This window comes from Protomyctophum parallelum, assembly GCF_964188405.1.
Source record: "Protomyctophum parallelum genome assembly, chromosome: 2".
Taxonomy (NCBI): domain Eukaryota; kingdom Metazoa; phylum Chordata; class Actinopteri; order Myctophiformes; family Myctophidae; genus Protomyctophum; species Protomyctophum parallelum.
In genome coordinates, this window is record NC_139699.1 from 34,421,452 (window position 1) to 34,440,451 (window position 19,000).

At 44.3% G+C, this 19,000-nt stretch overlaps 1 protein-coding gene across 1 annotated transcript in view; it reads right to left on the reverse strand.

Annotated features, from left to right (window-relative positions):
- The window catches only part of myo1ea (myosin IEa), a 77,521-nt gene that overhangs the window by 37,843 nt on the left and 20,678 nt on the right, over window positions 1-19,000 (reverse strand). The window contains 8 exon segments of the mRNA XM_083760047.1: window positions 242-328; window positions 2,355-2,432; window positions 3,422-3,618; window positions 8,891-9,023; window positions 9,836-9,970; window positions 12,535-12,666; window positions 15,309-15,398; window positions 17,978-18,065. Coding sequence (XP_083616173.1) covers window positions 242-328; window positions 2,355-2,432; window positions 3,422-3,618; window positions 8,891-9,023; window positions 9,836-9,970; window positions 12,535-12,666; window positions 15,309-15,398; window positions 17,978-18,065 — 940 coding nt within the window.

Genomic DNA, 19,000 nt, shown 5'->3' on the forward strand with positions numbered 1-19,000 from the left:
TTATGTTGGGGTCAGAATGGAATACAAGTACAGAGAGTACTGGAACGACACAATGCTGAAGAAAAGAAAGGTTTACTGTACCTCTGTTTACTGTAAAGAAAGGTTTACTGTACCTCTGTTTACTGTAAAGAAAGGTTTACTGTACCTCTGTTTACTGTAAAGAAAGGTTTACTGTACCTCTGTTTACTGTAAAGAAAGGTTTACTGTACCTCTGTTTACTGTAAAGAAAGGTTTACTGTACCTGCTCAGCTTTTAACGTCAGCTCAATGAAGATCTGCTGAAGCTTCTCGTTGACGAAGTTGATGCAGAATTGCTCAAAGCCGTTTTTCTGGGAACAGGGAGGCACAAATACAGGGATCAGACACAACACAGGGAATACAGGGATCAGACACAACACAGGGAATACAGGGATCAGACACAACACAGGGAATACAGGGATCAGACACAACACAGGGAATACAGGGATCAGACACAACACAGGGAATACAGGGATCAGACACAACACAGGGAATACAGGGATCAGACACAACACAGGGAATACAGGGATCAGACACAACACAGGGAATACAGGGATCAGACACAACACAGGGAATACAGGGATCAGACACAACACAGGGAATACAGGGATCAGACACAACACAGGGAATACAGGGATCAGACACAACACAGGGAATACAGGGATCAGACAACACAGGGAATACAGGGATCAGACACAACACAGGGAATACAGGGATCAGACAACACAGTGAATACAGGGATCAGACAACGCAGGGAATACCGTCACTCGTTTCTTCAGAGCTAATACGTAATACCTGAAAACGAGACTCTTTAAATGCAAAAATGTCATTTGGGTCCAGAAAAGGCTTGATAAACTGGAAATGACGTGTTTTGCGGTTAAAGTGAGTTTGAAGCAATTCCGGTAGATGATGCTTTGCTGTGATATCACAACTAAACCTGAGTCATCTTTATTCTAGTGGCATTACAGGAAGGAATATACTATTACAGGAAGGAATGTACTATTACAGGAAGGAATATACTATTACAGGAAGGAATATACTATTACAGGAAGGAATGTACTCTTCAACACAGCCCCCCCCCCCCCCCCCTTTCCCCTCACTGTATATGTATATTTTCCCTTTTTACCTCCTTTATGATGAATTCCTGTTCTGTTCTTTGACTATATAGAAGTGTCTATTTGTATGTCTCTAAATGTTTTGATGAATTGAACATGGTGGACCCTGTTGTAAACAAGTGTAATGCTTAATTGGGTCGACCACTCACAGTTAACAGTCTTTGTAGTGAGTTTGTGCTTGAAATGTACTGTAATTCTGCAAACTGTTAATAAATATTTAAATGTACTGTAATTCTGCAAACTGCTAATACATATTTCAATCAATCAATAAAAGCCTCAGGCTTGTATTGTGTCTTAACATTCTGCAGCTTCCTGTTTTAGGACACCAAAACAGAGATGGCAACTTTTTAATCTACGATTTGTTAATAATAGTTTTTAAGCAGAAGACCTGTGAACTGGAAGCCTAGCCAAACAGCCCCACTATTAGTTAGATAAATGAATGTCATCTAAACATGCCACACACACACTCACACACCCACACCCACACCCACACCCACACCCACACCCACACCCACACACACACACACACACACACACACACACACACACACACACACACACACACACACACACACACACACACACACACAGTAGCTTTCAGTTTGATGACTGATGGGAGGATTGAGATCTTTTGCAATGATGTAGAATATGTTCTAATCAGCAGTGGTAAAAAATGTACTTAAAGGGACACTTCACCCTTTTTGCAAAAAAAGATATGTTAATGACGTTTAGAAGCTTTAGAACACTTTCCGGGGGGTCTTTATGTGTGTAATATGTGGTTTTAGATATTTTAGATTGTAGCAGTGAGCACAGTGTCTCTGATGTCATGGACACTGGTCTCACTACCTTCCTGGACTACAATTCCCATAATTCTTTGGTGCACTGCTCCTCCTTGTGGATAGGGGGAGAGCTGTCTTACTGAGACAAAATGTAGTCCAGGAAGGAAGTGAGCCCAGTGTCCATGACATCAGAGACACCGGGCTTACTGCTACAATCTAAAATATCTAAAACCACATATTACATACATAAAGACCCCCAGGAAAGTGTTCTAAAGCTTCTAAACGTCATTAACATATATTGTTTTGCAAAAAGGGTGAAGTGTCCCTTTAAATGTTTTACTTACACGTGTGTGTGTGTGTGTGTGTGTGTGTGTTAAACCTACCCTGTATGAATGAAGGTTAACAAACAGAGAGATATAGATATGATCGTCACTGAGACTTACTTGGAATATTTCAAATCCATAAATGTCCAGAACTCCGATGTTCATGGGCTGCTGGTCCTTCATGGCTTTGTTGATGGACTGAAACCCAATAAGGAACATTTGTAGATATACTTATATTATATTCTAAAACGGTTAGTCCCAATACTTGATATAGATTGGCTGGTTACCGTCACGTGACTGGTGTAAATTCCACCGATAACCCACTCCTTCAATCCCTTTATATCATTCGCAGCTGATTCCACATCTCTGTAGCTGTACTGGGGGAAGGGGAGCGCTTAATTGCCTTAAACCCCATGCCGTGCGGGGCGTCTATAAGCACCGCCCGGCTCATATGACTGTGAATGTGTGGCTCCAGGCAGCCCCGTAAAGACATCAAGCGCTATTCTCCCGTCACATACTGTAGCCTACTTGCCGAGCACAACAAGGAAGTGATGTGGCTCGCTCTGGTGGCGCAAAGCGTAGCTACTTTTGTGAATTCAATAGTTTTATTAGGTTAATATTGCTATATGTTTGTAACCGTTTTAGAAAAGCAATAAGCCACTCGAGGCCCCAGCTTACCGGGTATTTTACACTGGCTGGGAGGTAGAAGCCCCTCCGCTGCGCCTCGGGTCTGCCTACGCCTCTCAGCCAGTGTAAAATACCCGCTAACCTGAGACCTCTCGTGGCTTATTGTTTAATTACATAACGACATCATCAAGCTCATCATAATGCATTTAGTGTTTGGTAGATCATGTCGTCTGTTGTAACAATGCTTCTTGGAAATCACCGTTATACCGTTGGAAAGTTCCGTTTCCTTCCCTTTTAAACGGTGCCCCCATTTGGGGACGAAGATGGGTGTGTTGTGTGGGGTGAGCAGCACAGCTGGGTATGTGGGTTGCGCTCATGAAAAATGCAAAACAAACGTATTCTGCTGTTGCTATTATTGACTCCCTACAAACAGGCCACCGTTTAAAAAGGGGGAAATAAACAGGCCTTACAACGGTATATATAGAGGAAGCATGATTAGCATAGCAAATCTCCATGACACACACACACACACGACACATATCCAGTCATACAGTACATACCTCTACTAAGTAGTCAAAGACACGCGAGTGCAGGGCCTTGGAGAGCGCGTCACGCGTGTAGCACGCCTGCTCGACGTTCAGCGTCACGTCGATGGACTCCTGCGTGTTGCCCCACTTGCTGTCCATCTTTCTGCTGGTCAGTTTCTCCTTCAGGCGTTTCTGGTCGATGCCCAGCAGGAAGGCGGGGAAGGCCAGGACTGGACAAAGAAAGAGCACAAGGTCAACAGGGGGCGAGAGAATTTACCCATTCTGACCTGAGATCAGATTCTATAAATGTTCTTCTACATCCTGACGGTTTTCTGAAAAAACTATGTTTCTATGTCAGTCGTCAGTCATTTTTCAAAAATAGCAGACCTACAAGCTCTCGGTGGCGCGCTATGAGCTTGTAGATCTGCTATTTTGAAATAGCTTAAGTATAACATAATGCTAACACCAAAAGGGGTTCCCGCCCCAAAATGGATTAAGCAGGAAAAACTATTACTCAGGAAAAAGTGTGCAATACCACAGTGTAAAAGTCTAGTGTTCAAAATATTACTTGAGTAAAAGTACAGAAGTATCAACGTCAAAATGCAAAGTAGCACAAGTAAAATGGACAAAGAACCAATCATTCGTTACGTACAGAGGAGCATAGGCCTCATTCATTACGTATACAGCAGAGCATATGCCTCATTCATTACGTACAGCAGAGCATAGGCCTCATTCATTACGTTCAGCAGAGCATAGGCCTCATTCATTACGTACAGCAGAGCATAGGCCTCATTCGTTACGTACAGCAGAGCATAGGCCTCATTCATTACGTACAGCAGAGCATAGGCCTCATTCATTACGTTCAGCAGAGCATAGGCCTCATTCATTACGTTCAGCAGAGCATAGGCCTCATTCATTACGTACAGCAGAGCATAGGCCTCATTCGTTACGTACAGCAGAGCATAGGCCTCATTCGTTACGTACAGCAGAGCATAGGCCTCATTCATTACGTACAGCAGAGCATAGTCCTCATTCATTACGTTCAGCAGAGCATAGGCCTCATTCATTACGTACAGCAGAGCATAGGCCTCGTTCATTACGTACAGCAGAGCATAGGCCTCATTCATAACGTACAGCAGAGCATAGGCCTCATTCATTACGTACAGCAGAGCATAGTCCTCATTCGTTACGTACAGCAGAGCATAGGCCTCATTCATTACGTACAGCAGAGCATAGTCCTCATTCGTTACGTACAGCAGAGCATAGGCCTCATTCATTACGTATACAGCAGAGCATAGGCCTCGTTCGTTACGTACAGCAGAGCATAGGCCTCGTTCATTACGTACAGCAGAGCATAGGCCTCATTCGTTACGTACAGCAGAGCATAGGCCTCATTCGTTACGTACAGCAGAGCATAGTCCTCATTCATTACGTACAGCAGAGCATAGGCCTCATTCATTACGTACAGCAGAGCATAGGCCTCATTCATTACGTACAGCAGAGCATAGGCCTCATTCATTACGTACAGCAGAGCATAGGCCTCATTCATTACGTCTTTTAGGTGATGCTGTAGCTCTAAGTAAGGAAACGTTCTTTACTCCGATTGAGTGCGTTAACCAATCACCTGCTCTCTGACAACCACCTCTCATACCAACTAACCAATCACCTGCTCCTCTGACAACCACCTCTCATACCAACTAACCATTCACCTGCTCCTCTGACAACCACCTCTCATACCAACTAACCAATCACCTGCTCCTCTGACAACGACCTCTCATACCAACTAACCAATCACCTGCTCCTATTGGTAGTCTATTGGTAAAACGCAGGGATCGTCCAAGGCTGCTTTATATATTATATATTATATTATACATTACTTTCCCTCAATGACATCACAATCATACACACATTGCTATGGTATATCGTCTCTTCACTCATATTTGTGGTCAATAATATAGAGCCCTCGTACCCTCACTGTCCAAACTAAATATCTTCTGGAAAGAATAGTTTAGTATTACAGAGAATGCAGCGCTGGGTTAGGCCTGTGAGAAAGGCTCAGTATTACAGAGAATGCAGCGTTACTCCATCCACTGGGTTAGGCCTGTGAGAGAGGCTCAGTATTACAGAGAATGCAGCGTTACTCCATCCACTGGGTTAGGCCTGTGAGAGAGGCTCAGTATTACAGAGAATGCAGCGTTACTCCATCCACTGGGTTAGGCCTGTGAGAGAGGCTCAGTATTACAGAGAATGCAGCGTTACTCCATCCACTGGGTTAGGCCTGTGAGAGAGGCTCAGTATTACAGAGAATGCAGCGTTACTCCATCCACTGGGTTAGGCCTGTGAGAGAGGCTCAGTATTACAGAGAATGCAGCGTTACTCCATCCACTGGGTTAGGCCTGTGAGAGAGGCTCAGTATTACAGAGAATGCAGCGTTACTCCATCCACTGGGTTAGGCCTGTGAGAGAGGCTCAGTATTACAGAGAATGCAGCGTTACTCCATCCACTGGGTTAGGCCTGTGAGAGAGGCTCAGTATTACAGAGAATGCAGCGCTGGGTTAGGCCTGTGAGAGAGGCTCAGTATTACAGAGAATGCAGCGCTGGGTTAGGCCTGTGAGAGAGGCTCAGTATTACAGAGAATGCAGCGCTGGGTTAGGCCTGTGAGAGAGGCTCAGTATTACAGAGAATGCAGCGCTGGGTTAGGCCTGTGAGAGAGGCTCGCCCGGGCCAAGGATCATTAGTCCTAACCTGGCACCGACATGGTCCCATGAGAGCATCGCCTCCCTGCATTATTACACTGACTCACTTCCCCTTGAAGGAAATGGCTCTAAAGGCCTGCAGTCCAGCAGCGTCTGGGAATGAATCACAATGCAGTGCAGTATAGCCTGCTTTTGGGAAGTTAGTATGAATAGCATAATGACTAGACCTATCTGTCAACTGTGAAGCTTGGGCAGGGGCCATGTGTATATATATATATATATATATATATATATATATATAGCTGGGGCAGGGGCTTTGTGTTACAGTATAGCCATGAGAATAAAAGGCATGGTCTGCATGGAGCACCACATAGTGAACCAAATCAATGCTCAGATCTGAAGATGAACAACTCTGTGGGTCAAATGTCTTCAAAGATATGGCGTTAAGAAATGTCTCGCGATAAATATTTTATATTTTGTGAGCTAGCCTGCAGTGCACTCTTAGTGGAGATAAGGGCTTCTTTATTCAATATTAAAAATCTCACAACATCGGAGGAAGCGCTGGAATCAAACGACCTTAAACACAAACCCTAATTCAATTCCCCAACAAAAATAAATTGAGAATTGCACCCCACGATGAAAAGAAATCGTGAAGAAGTAAATACAGTAGCTGTTACTGTAATACAGCCTATGGTGAGATGTACAGTATTAAATACAGTAGCTGTTACTGTAATACAGCCTATGGTGAGATGTACAGTATTAAATACAGTAGCTGTTACTGTAATACAGCCTATGGTGAGATGTACAGTATTTGTACAACGTGGCAGACTCAACATTTCCAACATTTTCCTGACCTGAGATCAGATTCTAAAAATGTCTTCTACATCCTGACAGTTTTATGAAAAAGCTACGTTTCTATGTCAGTCGTTCTTAGATTTTTCAAAAATAGCATAGCGCGCTATGAGCTTGTAGATCTGCTATTTTTCAATAGCTAAAGCACAACATAATGCTAACACCAAAAGGGGTTCCCGCCCCAAAATGGGTTTTTAAAGAGGAGCTGAATCATTTGTTCTGCCGAGTGTGAAGAAGAGGATGTAAGAAGCTTATTTGTTGTCTAGGGGGAAACGTTCCGTGCATTTCAAGCGTCTCTTGACAAAAATGATGAATATTCAACTGAGAATACGTCATTTTTGTTGCACGAACGGGCGGCACAGCCAAGTACAAATGAGCCATAACACACACACACAGGAAGTTGAGACTGGAGGGAACAGGAAAGGCAGAGATTACAGAGCGCTGGTACTCTGTCTGCACACACACACACACACCACAATGTGGCTTTGTGGCCTCAGGCCTGGCAACCCACAACCTGGCAACCCACAGCCTGGCAACCCACAGTCATACGTCACTGTGTCCTCAACGTCTTGTCCGGGGAAACGCCAGCGGTCCAAATGGACCCATACAGGTTCTGCCACTCAGGGAGGTGCACAAAATGGTCCAATTTGGTACCATTTGGGCACTCTCCGAGTTGAACACTGAGAATTTTATACAGTGTAGATATTTTCGCCATTTCTGAAAATCTATTATTGTATTAAAATCGATAATTTCCGATTAACTGTTGCACCCCGTAATATTTACAGTACAGATCTCATCAGAGAACTACAGGAGGGCAGTGTGACAATACCAAGTGTATAAAATAATCAACGACTAATCGTAATTGGAGGTAAAAGTTTGAATTAATCGTGATATCGATTTGAAGCCAATAACACCCGGCCCAACTCTTGGTGCATCTGGGAGTCATCGAAGGACACTTACATTCCAAGTGTCTTAACTGGCTGTATCACAGTGTGGTACGGTAACACGACCGCTCAGGACTGCAACAGGTTGCAGAGGACCGTTAAAACAGCAGCTAAAATCATCGCCACCACTCATTGTATGAAAAAAGCCCACAACATCATGGAAGACACCGGCCATCCCGCAAATACCCTGTTCAAACTACTCCCTTCCAAAAAAACGCTACCAGAGCATCAAATCTCGCACCACCACCCGTCTCAGTAACAGTTTCTACCCCCCAGGCAGTCAGGCTGCTGAACAGCTGACCTTGGACTGTTTTGTCACTTCACTTTGTCTTTCTCTTGCACTATAGATGTTTGTTTATGTCCTGTGTATGTAAGACTGAGAGTGCTCTGAGCAAAATAATTTTCATTGTATTTATACTCTGTATCTATACACATGACAAATAAACCTGAACCTAACCCTAACCGTAACCCTAGTTATCTATGCAGGGTTAGGGTTAACCCTAGCCTGAGCTAACGTGTTAGGTTTCTGGTCTAGAGGGGCGGGTCGCGGTTGAGATTTGCGCACGCCCTGATTGGATCTCATCGATCTGTCCGTCACCCCCGGCCCCTCCTCTCCCCCCTAGTGCAGCGCTAAGTCACATCATTTGGAGCGACGCCCACCCGGAAGGGTTGACTCCCACTTTTAGACCAGAGCGGCCAATGCGTTCCTCCAGGCTTTACATTTTTGCACCAACAAAAATGAAAGCCTGGTACCGAGGCTAGGGTTAACCCTAACCCTAGTTATCTAAGGACAGGGTTAACCCTAACCCTAGTTATCTAAGGACACTTAGATTCCTCGCTCTCCACGGTGGCATAGTTCCCTAACCCTAACCCTAACCCCTAACCCTAACCCTAACCCTAGTTATGTAAGGACACTTACATTCCCTGGCTCTCCACGGCCGCGTAGTTCCCTAACCCTAAACCCTAACCCCTAACCCTAACCCTAACCCTAGTTATGTAAGGACACTTACATTCCTGGCTCTCCACGGCCGCGTAGTTCCCGGCCTCCCTGAAGTTGATGTTTCCAAGATGGAGGACGCCGGCTACGATCTGCAGCACCAGGAGACGGTCTTCCGGCGAGATGCCGATCACTTCCATGGCATGCTGGGAAAAACAAAGCACACGTTGAACCGGGGGCTACGTTGTGTGTTTACATACTCTCGCAGTATACCGAGTCAAACGTCCTCTAATTACTCCCCTTGTGGTTTTTTACTTGGTAAACAGAAACAGGTGGAGGTGGTATTTCTGAAGTGGAAAATGTTAAGAGGATCTGGTAGAGAGACCCTGTAACGGGTAAGAGAATGCTTTGTTGATGCCTGAGTGAGAGCAGAGCCACATCTGAAGAGCACCTGAAGAGGGAGGTTAATATACGCTTTTTAACCTGAAGATCCATAGGATTGGAATGTTGTTGTTGTTGTTAATAAAGTGGAGAAATACAGAAGTGAGTTTACTTATGATGTTGTGTTTTTTATTGATATGGATTCCCACGATTCTGAAATAAAGATTTAATTGAAATTGAATGTCACCGTTTGTGAGGGTTTAAACTAAAGGATAACACCACGGTCTCCTGATAGTCAGGGTTAGGGTTAGGATAACAACATACCACGGTCTCCTGATAGTCACTCTTAGGGTTAGGGTAACAACATACCACGGTCTCCTGATAGTCAGGGTTAGGATAACAACATACCACGGTCTCCTGATAGTCACTCTTAGGGTTAGGGTAACAACATACCACGGTCTCCTGATAGTCAGGGTTAGGATAACAACATAACACGGTCTCCTGATACTAGTCACTCTTATGGTTAGGATAACAACATACCACGGTCTCCTGATAGTCACTCTTAGGGTTAGGATAACAACATACCACGGTCTCCTGATAGTCACTCTTAGGGTTAGGGTAAAGGATAACAACATACCACGGTCTCCTGATAGTCACTCTTGTCGTTGATGTCGTCCACCTTGTAGGAACCCGACTGGTTGAGGTAAGTGTAGTAATCCAGACTGGTGATCCCCAGACTGCTCTTCTGCTCGCTGCTGGCTCCTTCTATCAACTGAGACAACAAAGAACACTTGGATTAGGATTGACTTTAAAATGATTTTACTCGTGTATAAAGCTCTCAATGGTCTCGCACCTTCCTACCTACATGACTGCCTGCCTAAATATGTCCCAAACCGCCCCCCTAATGTCTTCCACTGCTGGCCTGCTCGCTTTGCCTAAAAGAAATGGCAACTAAAAAATACGGGGAAGCAGCTTTTTGCTTCTACGGGCCGACGGCATGGAACAAGCTCCCACTGTACCTTCGACAGGCAGCCTCTGTAGACATGTTTAAAGCACAGCTCAAGACCCACTTCTACAACATTGCTTTTAATTTTTAGTTATTCATGTCCTCACTGTATTGCATTACTGCTTGTTTTTTTAATGTCGTTGCCTTGCTTTTCTTTTCTTTTTTTTTCTCCATCGCTCTGTAAAGTACTTTGAGCTGCATTTCATGTCATGAAAGGTGCTATACAAATAAAGTGCAATGCAAATCCCATATATGTCAATGGGATTTGCCAGCAGATGTCACTGTTTTCACTGTGTTGCCTGTTTTCATTGTAGCTCAAAAGGCTTCCAAACCCCAAAGAAAACTTCAGACCACAGAAAATCCACTGAATGTTCAAAATTCTGTTTTTTTGGGTGTAATTGAGGTCATAAAACCTAAAATAAAATAAATAAATAATAATAAATGAAAATGAATGTCATAAAACCTTTAACATTTGAGCAGCACAGCAATGGGCAAGTAGAAATCTCAAGGCACACCTTATTGCCATACCACACCTGTATTCATAGCGAAAACATGTATTAAATACAATAATAATAGCAGCCAATGAAACTCACATTCTTTCCCTATTTTTATACCCATTTTGCCTCGTTCTAAATGTGGAAATGTCTATTCCAGACATTCCACTTTGCATGTGATGGGAAGGATGAGACATCGCATCCCTTCCAGGGATGGGAAACAGAGTGTCTGTGTCCCTTCCAGGGGAACCCCTTTTGGTGTTAGCATTATGTTATGCTTTAGCTATTGAAGAATAGCAGATCTACAAGCTCATAGCGCGCCACCGAGTGGCGCGCTACGAGCTTGTAGGTCTGCTATTTTTGAAGAATCGTGAAAAGTGACATGAAAAAGTGTTTGATAACGACTGACGTAGAAAAACAGCTTTTTCAAGAAAACAGTCAGGATGTAGAAGATATTTGCAGAATCGTTCCCAGGTCAAAATGGGTTAAACGACGGTCAAGCTGTTCTTCCAATCGGCACATCGATGCTGTAAGGAGTTGTTTATACAAGTGAAAGTGAAAGTAGCTACATGTGTGTCTGTCGGTTTTATAAATATTCAACCAATGACAACTACTATAGCTATAAAATACTATAAAATATACTATAAAAATAGTAGACCTACAAGCTCATAGCGCGACACTCGGTGGCGCGCTATGAGCTTGTAGATCTGCTATTTTTCAATAGCTAAAGCATAACATGATGATAATACCAAAAGGGGTTCCCGCCCCAAAATGGGCTAAAAGAAAATCAGCCTAACGATGATGTCACTATAGTGAACGGGTTTCTGAACGGCACCCTCCTATGAGATAGACCGAGTAGAAAAGAATTGTGGTATTTTATCATGAACATTAAGTGAGGACCAATTATATGAAGATAAGTTGAAAAGTGGTCCTTTATCTCCTATACATTACACTCCTCACCTGGTAGAATATATTGAAACTCCTCACCTGGTAGAATATATGGAAACTCCTCACCTGGTAGAATATATGGAAACTCCTCTCTCCTCACCTGGTAGAATATATGGAAACTCCTCTCTCCTCACCTGGTAGAATATATGGAAACTCCTCTCTCCTCACCTGGTAGAATATATGGAAACTCCTCTCTCCTCACCTGGTAGAATATATGGAAACTCCTCTCTCCTCACCTGGTAGAATATATGGAAACTCCTCACCTGGTAGAATATATGGAAACTCCTCTCTCCTCACCTGGTAGAATATATGGAAACTTCTCTCTCCTCACCTGGTAGAATATATGGAAACTCCTCTCTCCTCACCTGGTAGAATATATGGAAACTCCTCACCTGGTAGAATATATGGAAACTCCTCTCTCCTCACCTGGTAGAATATATGAAAACTTCTCTCTCCTCACCTGGTAGAATATATGGAAACTCCTCTCTCCTCACCTGGTAGAATATATGGAAACTTCTCTCTCCTCACCTGGTAGAATATATGGAAACTCCTCTCTCCTCACCTGGTAGAATATATGGAAACTCCTCACCTGGTAGAATATATGGAAACTCCTCTCTCCTCACCTGGTAGAATATATGGAAACTTCTCTCTCCTCACCTGGTAGAATATATGGAAACTCCTCTCTCCTCACCTGGTAGAATATATGGAAACTCCTCACCTGGTAGAATATATGGAAACTCCTCTCTCCTCACCTGGTAGAATATATGGAAACTTCTCTCTCCTCACCTGGTAGAATATATGGAAACTCCTCTCTCCTCACCTGGTAGAATATATGGAAACTTCTCTCTCCTCACCTGGTAGAATATATGGAAACTTCTCTCTCCTCACCTGGTAGAATATATGGAAACTTCTCTCTCCAGGGTTCCTCATGACAACGCGAGACTTCTCCAGCAGAAAGTTGGAGATCTTCCCGCCGTCTACTTCCCCTCCGGAGCTGAACTGGATCTCAAAGTATTTTCCCTGGAGGATGAGAGAGAGAGAGGGATGAGAGAGAGAGAGGGATGAGAGAGAGAGGGATGAGAGAGAGAGGATGAGAGAGGATGAGAGAGAGAGAGGGATGAGAGAGAGAGGATGAGAGAGAGAGAGAGAGGATGAGAGAGAGAGGGATGAGAGAGAGAGGAAGAGAGAGAGAGAGGATGAGAGAGAGAGAGAGGATGAGAGAGAGAGAGAGGGATGAGAGAGAGAGGGATGAGAGAGAGAGAGGGATGAGAGAGAGAGGATGAGAGAGAGGGGATGAGAGAGAGAGAGAGGACAAGAGAGAGGACGAGAGAGAGGACGAGAGAGAGAGAGAGAGAGAGAGAGAGAGAGAGAGAGAGAGAGAGAGAGAGAGAGAGAAAGGGAGCGTGGAAAAGGTGAAACCCCAAAACTAGTGCTGGTTGTGAACTGTAGATCTGCAATTCTTTAGGTATTTTCGTACGCCACCATTATACATGTATTATACATGTATAATATACATGGTTAATCAGAAAAGCTGTGCTTTAAAAATGTCTAGAGAGGCTGCCTGTCGAAGGTACAGTGTTCCATGCCGACGGCCCGTAGAAGCAAAAAGCTGCTTCCCCGTATTTTTTTGTTGCCATTTAGGCAAAGCGAGCAGGCCAGCAGTGGAAGACCTTAGGGGGCGGTTTGGGACATATTTAGGCAGGCAGTCATGTAGGTAGGAAGGTGCGAGACCATTGAGAGCTTTATAGACAAGTAAAATAATTTTAAAATCAATCCTAAAAACAACCGGAAGCTTCAAGCCAGTGCAGTGAAGCCAAAACTGGTGTAATATTTTCTCTCATCTTAGTTCTAGTTAAAACTCTGGCTGCTGCATTTTGGACAAGTTGTAATCTGTCAGTTGTTTTCTTAGGCAGTCCTGAAAAAAGTACATTGCTGTAATCAAGCCGAGAAAAAACAAAGGCGTGGATTAGCGTTTTTGCATCGTCCAAGGACACATAGGCTCTGATTCGTGCAATATTTCTAAGGTGGAAAAAGGCAATCTTGGTAACATGATTAATGTGTGAATTAAAATTAAATTCAGAATCAATAATGACCGGCAAGTTCTTTACTGTACTGTTACTTTCTACAGTCAGGTTGCCAAGTCTGCTTATTATTGATTCTTTCTGCTCACTAGAACCGATTATGAGAACTTCTGTCTTATCCTCATTTAGCTTGAGAAAGTAGTATGTAGTTAAGTATGTGAGAAAGTAGTATGTAGTATGTAGTATGTGAGAAAGTAGTATGTAGTCAAGTATGTGAGAAAGTAGCATGTAGTATGTGTGGCTCAGTGGTTATCACTAACTAACCCTGTTTGTAGTAGTATGTGCCTCAGTGCTTCCCACTCTTAGTACCACGTCTGTAATTCACTACAGTATTCTCCCCATCTGTAATTCACTACAGTCTGTAATTCACTACAGTCTGTAATTCACTACAGTATTCTCCCCATTCTCTGTACCATGTCTGTAATTCACTACAGTCTGTAATTCACTACAGTCTGTAATTCACTACAGTCTGTAATTCACTACAGTATTCTCCCCATTCTCTGTACCACGTCTGTAATTCACTACAGTATTCTCCCCATCTGTAATTCACTACAGTATTCTCCCCGTCTGTAATTCACTACAGTATTCTCCCCGTCTGTAATTCACTACAATATTCTCCCCGTCTGTAATTCACTACAGTATTCTCCCCATCTGTAATTCACTACAGTATTCTCCCCGTCTGTAATTCACTACAGTATTCTCCCCGTCTGTAATTCACTACAGTATTCTCCCCGTCTGTAATTCACTACAGTATTCTCCCCATCTGTAATTCACTACAGTATTCTCCCCGTCTGTAATTCACTACAGTATTCTCCCCGTCTGTAATTCACTACAATATTCTCCCCATTCTCTGCACCACGTCTGTAATTCACTACAGTATTCTCCACGTCTGTAATTACTACAGTATTCTCCACGTCTGTAATTACTACAGTATTCTCCACGTCTGTAATTCACTACAGTATTCTCCACGTCTGTAATTCACTACAGTATTCTCCACGTCTGTAATTAACTACAGTATTCTCCACGTCTGTAATTACTACAGTATTCTCCACGTCTGTAATTCACTACAGTATTCTCCCCGTCTGTAATTCACTACAGTATTCTCCCCGTCTGTAATTCACTACAGTATTCTCCCCGTCTGTAATTCACTACAGTATTCTCCCCGTCTGTAATTCACTACAGTCTGTAATTCACTACAGTATTCTCCCAGTCTGTAATTCACTACAGTCTGTAATTCACTACAGTCTGTAATTCACTACAGTCTGTAATTCACTACAGTATTCTCCCCGTCTGTAATTCACTACAGTCTGTAATTCACTACAGTATTCTCCCCGTCTGTAATTCACTACAGTCTGTAATTCACTACAGTCTGTAATTCACTACAGTATTCTCCCCGTCTGTAATTCACTACAGTATGTAATTCACTACAGTATTCTCCCCATTCTATGTTTGAACATTGTCTCTCGTGTTTGTTTTGGTTCAAGACAAACCGTTTCAAATCGGGGCTAGGGGGCAAAAGGTCAAGGCTGAATTCCCAAACAGTAAAAACAACAATAAAAAAGGAAGAACAAAAAGTCTTACAAATCTGCTGGAGTTGTTGTTCCTCACGGTCTTGGCGTTACCGAACGCCTCAAGCAACGGGTTAGACTGAAGGATGATGTCTTTGACATGCTGTGGAGACAGACGTACAGTACAAGGTGAGACATACAGTAGGAGACAGACGTACAGTACAAGGTGAGACATTACAGTAGCGTCAGTGCTGTGTGGAGACAGACATACAAGGTGAGACATACAGTAGCTACAGTGTCCATTGGGTAGGGCTGGGCAATTAACCGGAAATATATCAATTAAACCCAGCAATTCATTCAAAAATTTGATTTTTCATAATCGATGATATTGATTATTCTGGTTAACCTGTTAACTCCTCCAGTATATTAAACTTAGTTGTGCAATGGTGGGATAAATAACTGATCTAAAGCTCACAAAGCTGGTAGATCTGCTATTTTTCAATAATCCTAATACTAATTTTGATATTGATTGTAAATCATACTATTAGGTGATGTAGAGGCAGAAGCCCCTTCACGGAAAGTCCATGTGAACTTCTCACAAACATGAATGAACACACGCACACACACACGCACACGCACACGCACACGCACACGCACACGCACACGCACACACACACACACACACACGCACACACACACACACACACACACACACACACACACACACACACACACGCCTGGAGACCATTATCTTTCCCATGAGCCGTCTGCATGTCAGAAACACATGAGTTTTAAATCAGGAACACTGACTGTGATGTTCTATTCTCTCCTTCCAGTATTATTACACACAGACGTGGGGTGGTGGTAGTATTTCCTGGAATCTTTTAGCATTCCTGAACTTTTGTCCCTTTATAGGAAAGGAAAACAGAAGTAGTGCAGTTCAACTTATGGAACTATTTATACAGTAAAACGATCCAGAAACAGCCCCGTGGTTCATCATCATACTTGTGTTACGTAATAATATTAATAACCCATTTTGTGGCGGGAACCCCTTTTGGTGTTAGCATTATGCTTTAGCTATTGAAAAATAGCGCGCCACCGAGTGGCGCGCTACGAGCTTGTAGGTCTGCTATTTTTTGGAAAATCGAAGAACGACTGGCTTTTTCAGAAAACTGTCATTTTCAAACAGACATTTTTTTAAATCTGATCTCAGGTCAGAATGGGTTAAAACTGTCTGAAGACGAGACAACGGGTCATAATAATACAATAACCACCGTGGTTTAATCAAACCATAGAAATACATGTCTTACTAAAAAACATTTTAATCATGTGCATTAGAAACAGTAATATCACCACAAGGAAGAAATCTGAATATGATTTCTGGACATGGAGATGATGAACATATTGATTACCAACCCTCGAGAATCCCAGAGTCATTATTTTGACTATAAGCTGCGACATTGACTTTGAAACATAAATCCATGTGTTCTCTTATGGTTGAACCATAAAGCCATGTGTTCTCCGGGTGGAAAATAACTCTAGCTGGCGAATGACTGGAGGCCTCCTGCTAATCCACGTCTGATCCTTACAGTTACACTCTGGACATTGTAAGGCCTATATGGTGTCATGGCTGAACCTGGAAGAGAGGGGTGGCTTCTGTACTTCTGTACTTCTGTACGGGACATCTGCTGATCGGTGGGGTGCCAGATGGCTGCTGAGGGGGTTGGGTCAGGGTGAGTAGGGTGCAAGGAGAGGCTATACTGATGGACTGATAATAGGTGAATGGGAAATGTCTCGCTCCGACTTTAACCAGTCCAGTGACTCAGTCAAAGATTCACGTGACAATGAATCTGTGACTTTGATACAAGCCAGTCAAAATCTACCAGAAGTCACAGAACATTTAGAATGCAGTCGTCTGTGTAGAGCAGACACACATAATGTGACATTCAGTGAAGGTATATTCCTGTGTTAAGACCCATGTATATTAATATATATATATTTTTTCAATATATTTGTTGTTTTGTTTTGTCAACTGAATGGCTGGACAATGGAAATGAGCGAGACATTTATTATTATTATTAAATGATCGAGAGGGTCTTTCTCTGGGGTCATGGTCAAAGCCTTTCTCTGGGGTCATGGGGTCATGGTCAAAGCCTTTCTCTGGGGTCACAGGGTCATGGGGTCATGGTCAAAGCCTTTCTCTGGGGTCATGGGGTCACAGGGTCATGGGGTCATGGTCAAAGCCTTTCTCTGGGGTCATGGGGTCATGGTCAAAGCCTTTCTCTGGGGTCATGGGGTCACAGGGTCATGGTCAAAGCCTTTCTCTGGGGTCATGGGGTCACAGGGTCATGGTCAAAGCCTTTCTCTGGGGTCATGGGGTCACAGGGTCATGGGGTCATGGTCAAAGCCTTTCTCTGGGCTCCCCAGACAAACCCCTGCTCTAGGATATTCATAGTTAGCCATGATTCCTCAAACGCTTTGGATATTTACTTTTTTATTTTTAAATCACATTTCTTTTATCCCACAGCTATTGACTTTTTAAATATCATTCAGCATCATTTTGTCCTGAAATAACTCTGGGTCCACATTGCATAACTGGGCATATTTTAGAATTTGCCTACATATCTGCTCCCTAAACCAGCTAGATCTCTGTGTGTCTGATTATTCACGCGCGCACGCGCACACGCACACGCACACGCACACGCACACACACACACACACTTTACATTGTGTTCTTCTCACCTGTACTCTAGGTCCTCCCCCGGACACTCTGGAGACGTAGCCCATGATGTATTTGGCTGCCACCGTCTTCCCTGCTCCGCTCTCCCCACTGGAAAACAAACACAACAAATGCACCCAGAGAGTTAAAACAAACACACCCAGAGAGTTAAAACAAACACACCCAGAGAGTTAAAACAAACACACCCAGAGAGTTAAAACAAACACACCCAGAGAGTTTTAACCTGCTCCGCTCTCCCCACTGGAAAACAAACAAAACAAACGCACCCAGAGAGTTTTAACCTGCTCCACTCTCCCCGCTGGAAAACAAACAAAACAAACGCACCCAGAGAGTTTTAACCTGCTCCACTCTCCCCGCTGGAAAACAAACAGACAGAGAGTTTCAAGAGGAGCTGAGGAGGTCACCTGCACCCAGGGCCGTCGCTACCTATACGCGCAGTACGCTCTGTGAGTAGGGCAACACACTGAGGGGGGCAACACGCCGAGGGGGGCAACACGCCGAGGGGGGCAACACACTGAGGGGGGCAACACGCCGAGGGGGGCAACACGCCGAGGGGGGCAACACGCCGAGGGGGGCAACACACCGAGGGGGTCAACACGCCGAGGGGGTCAACACGCCGAGGGGGGGGCAACACGCCGAGGGGGGCAACACGCCGAGGGGGGCAACACGCCGAGGGGGGAAACACACTGAGGGGGGCAACACGCCGAGGGGGGCAACACACCGAGGGGGGCAACACACCGAGGGGGTCAACACGCCGAGGGGGGAAACACACTGAGGGGGGCAACACGCCGAGGGGGGCAACACGCCGAGGGGGGCAACACGCCGAGGGGGGCAACACGCCGAGGGGGGCAACACGCCGAGGGGGGCAACACACCGAGGGGGGCAACACACCGAGGGGGTCAACACGCCGAGGGGGGAAACACACTGAGGGGGGCAACACGCCGAGGGGGGCAACACGCCGAGGGGGGCAACACGCCGAGGGGGGCAACACGCCGAGGGGGGCAACACGCCGAGGGGGGCAACAC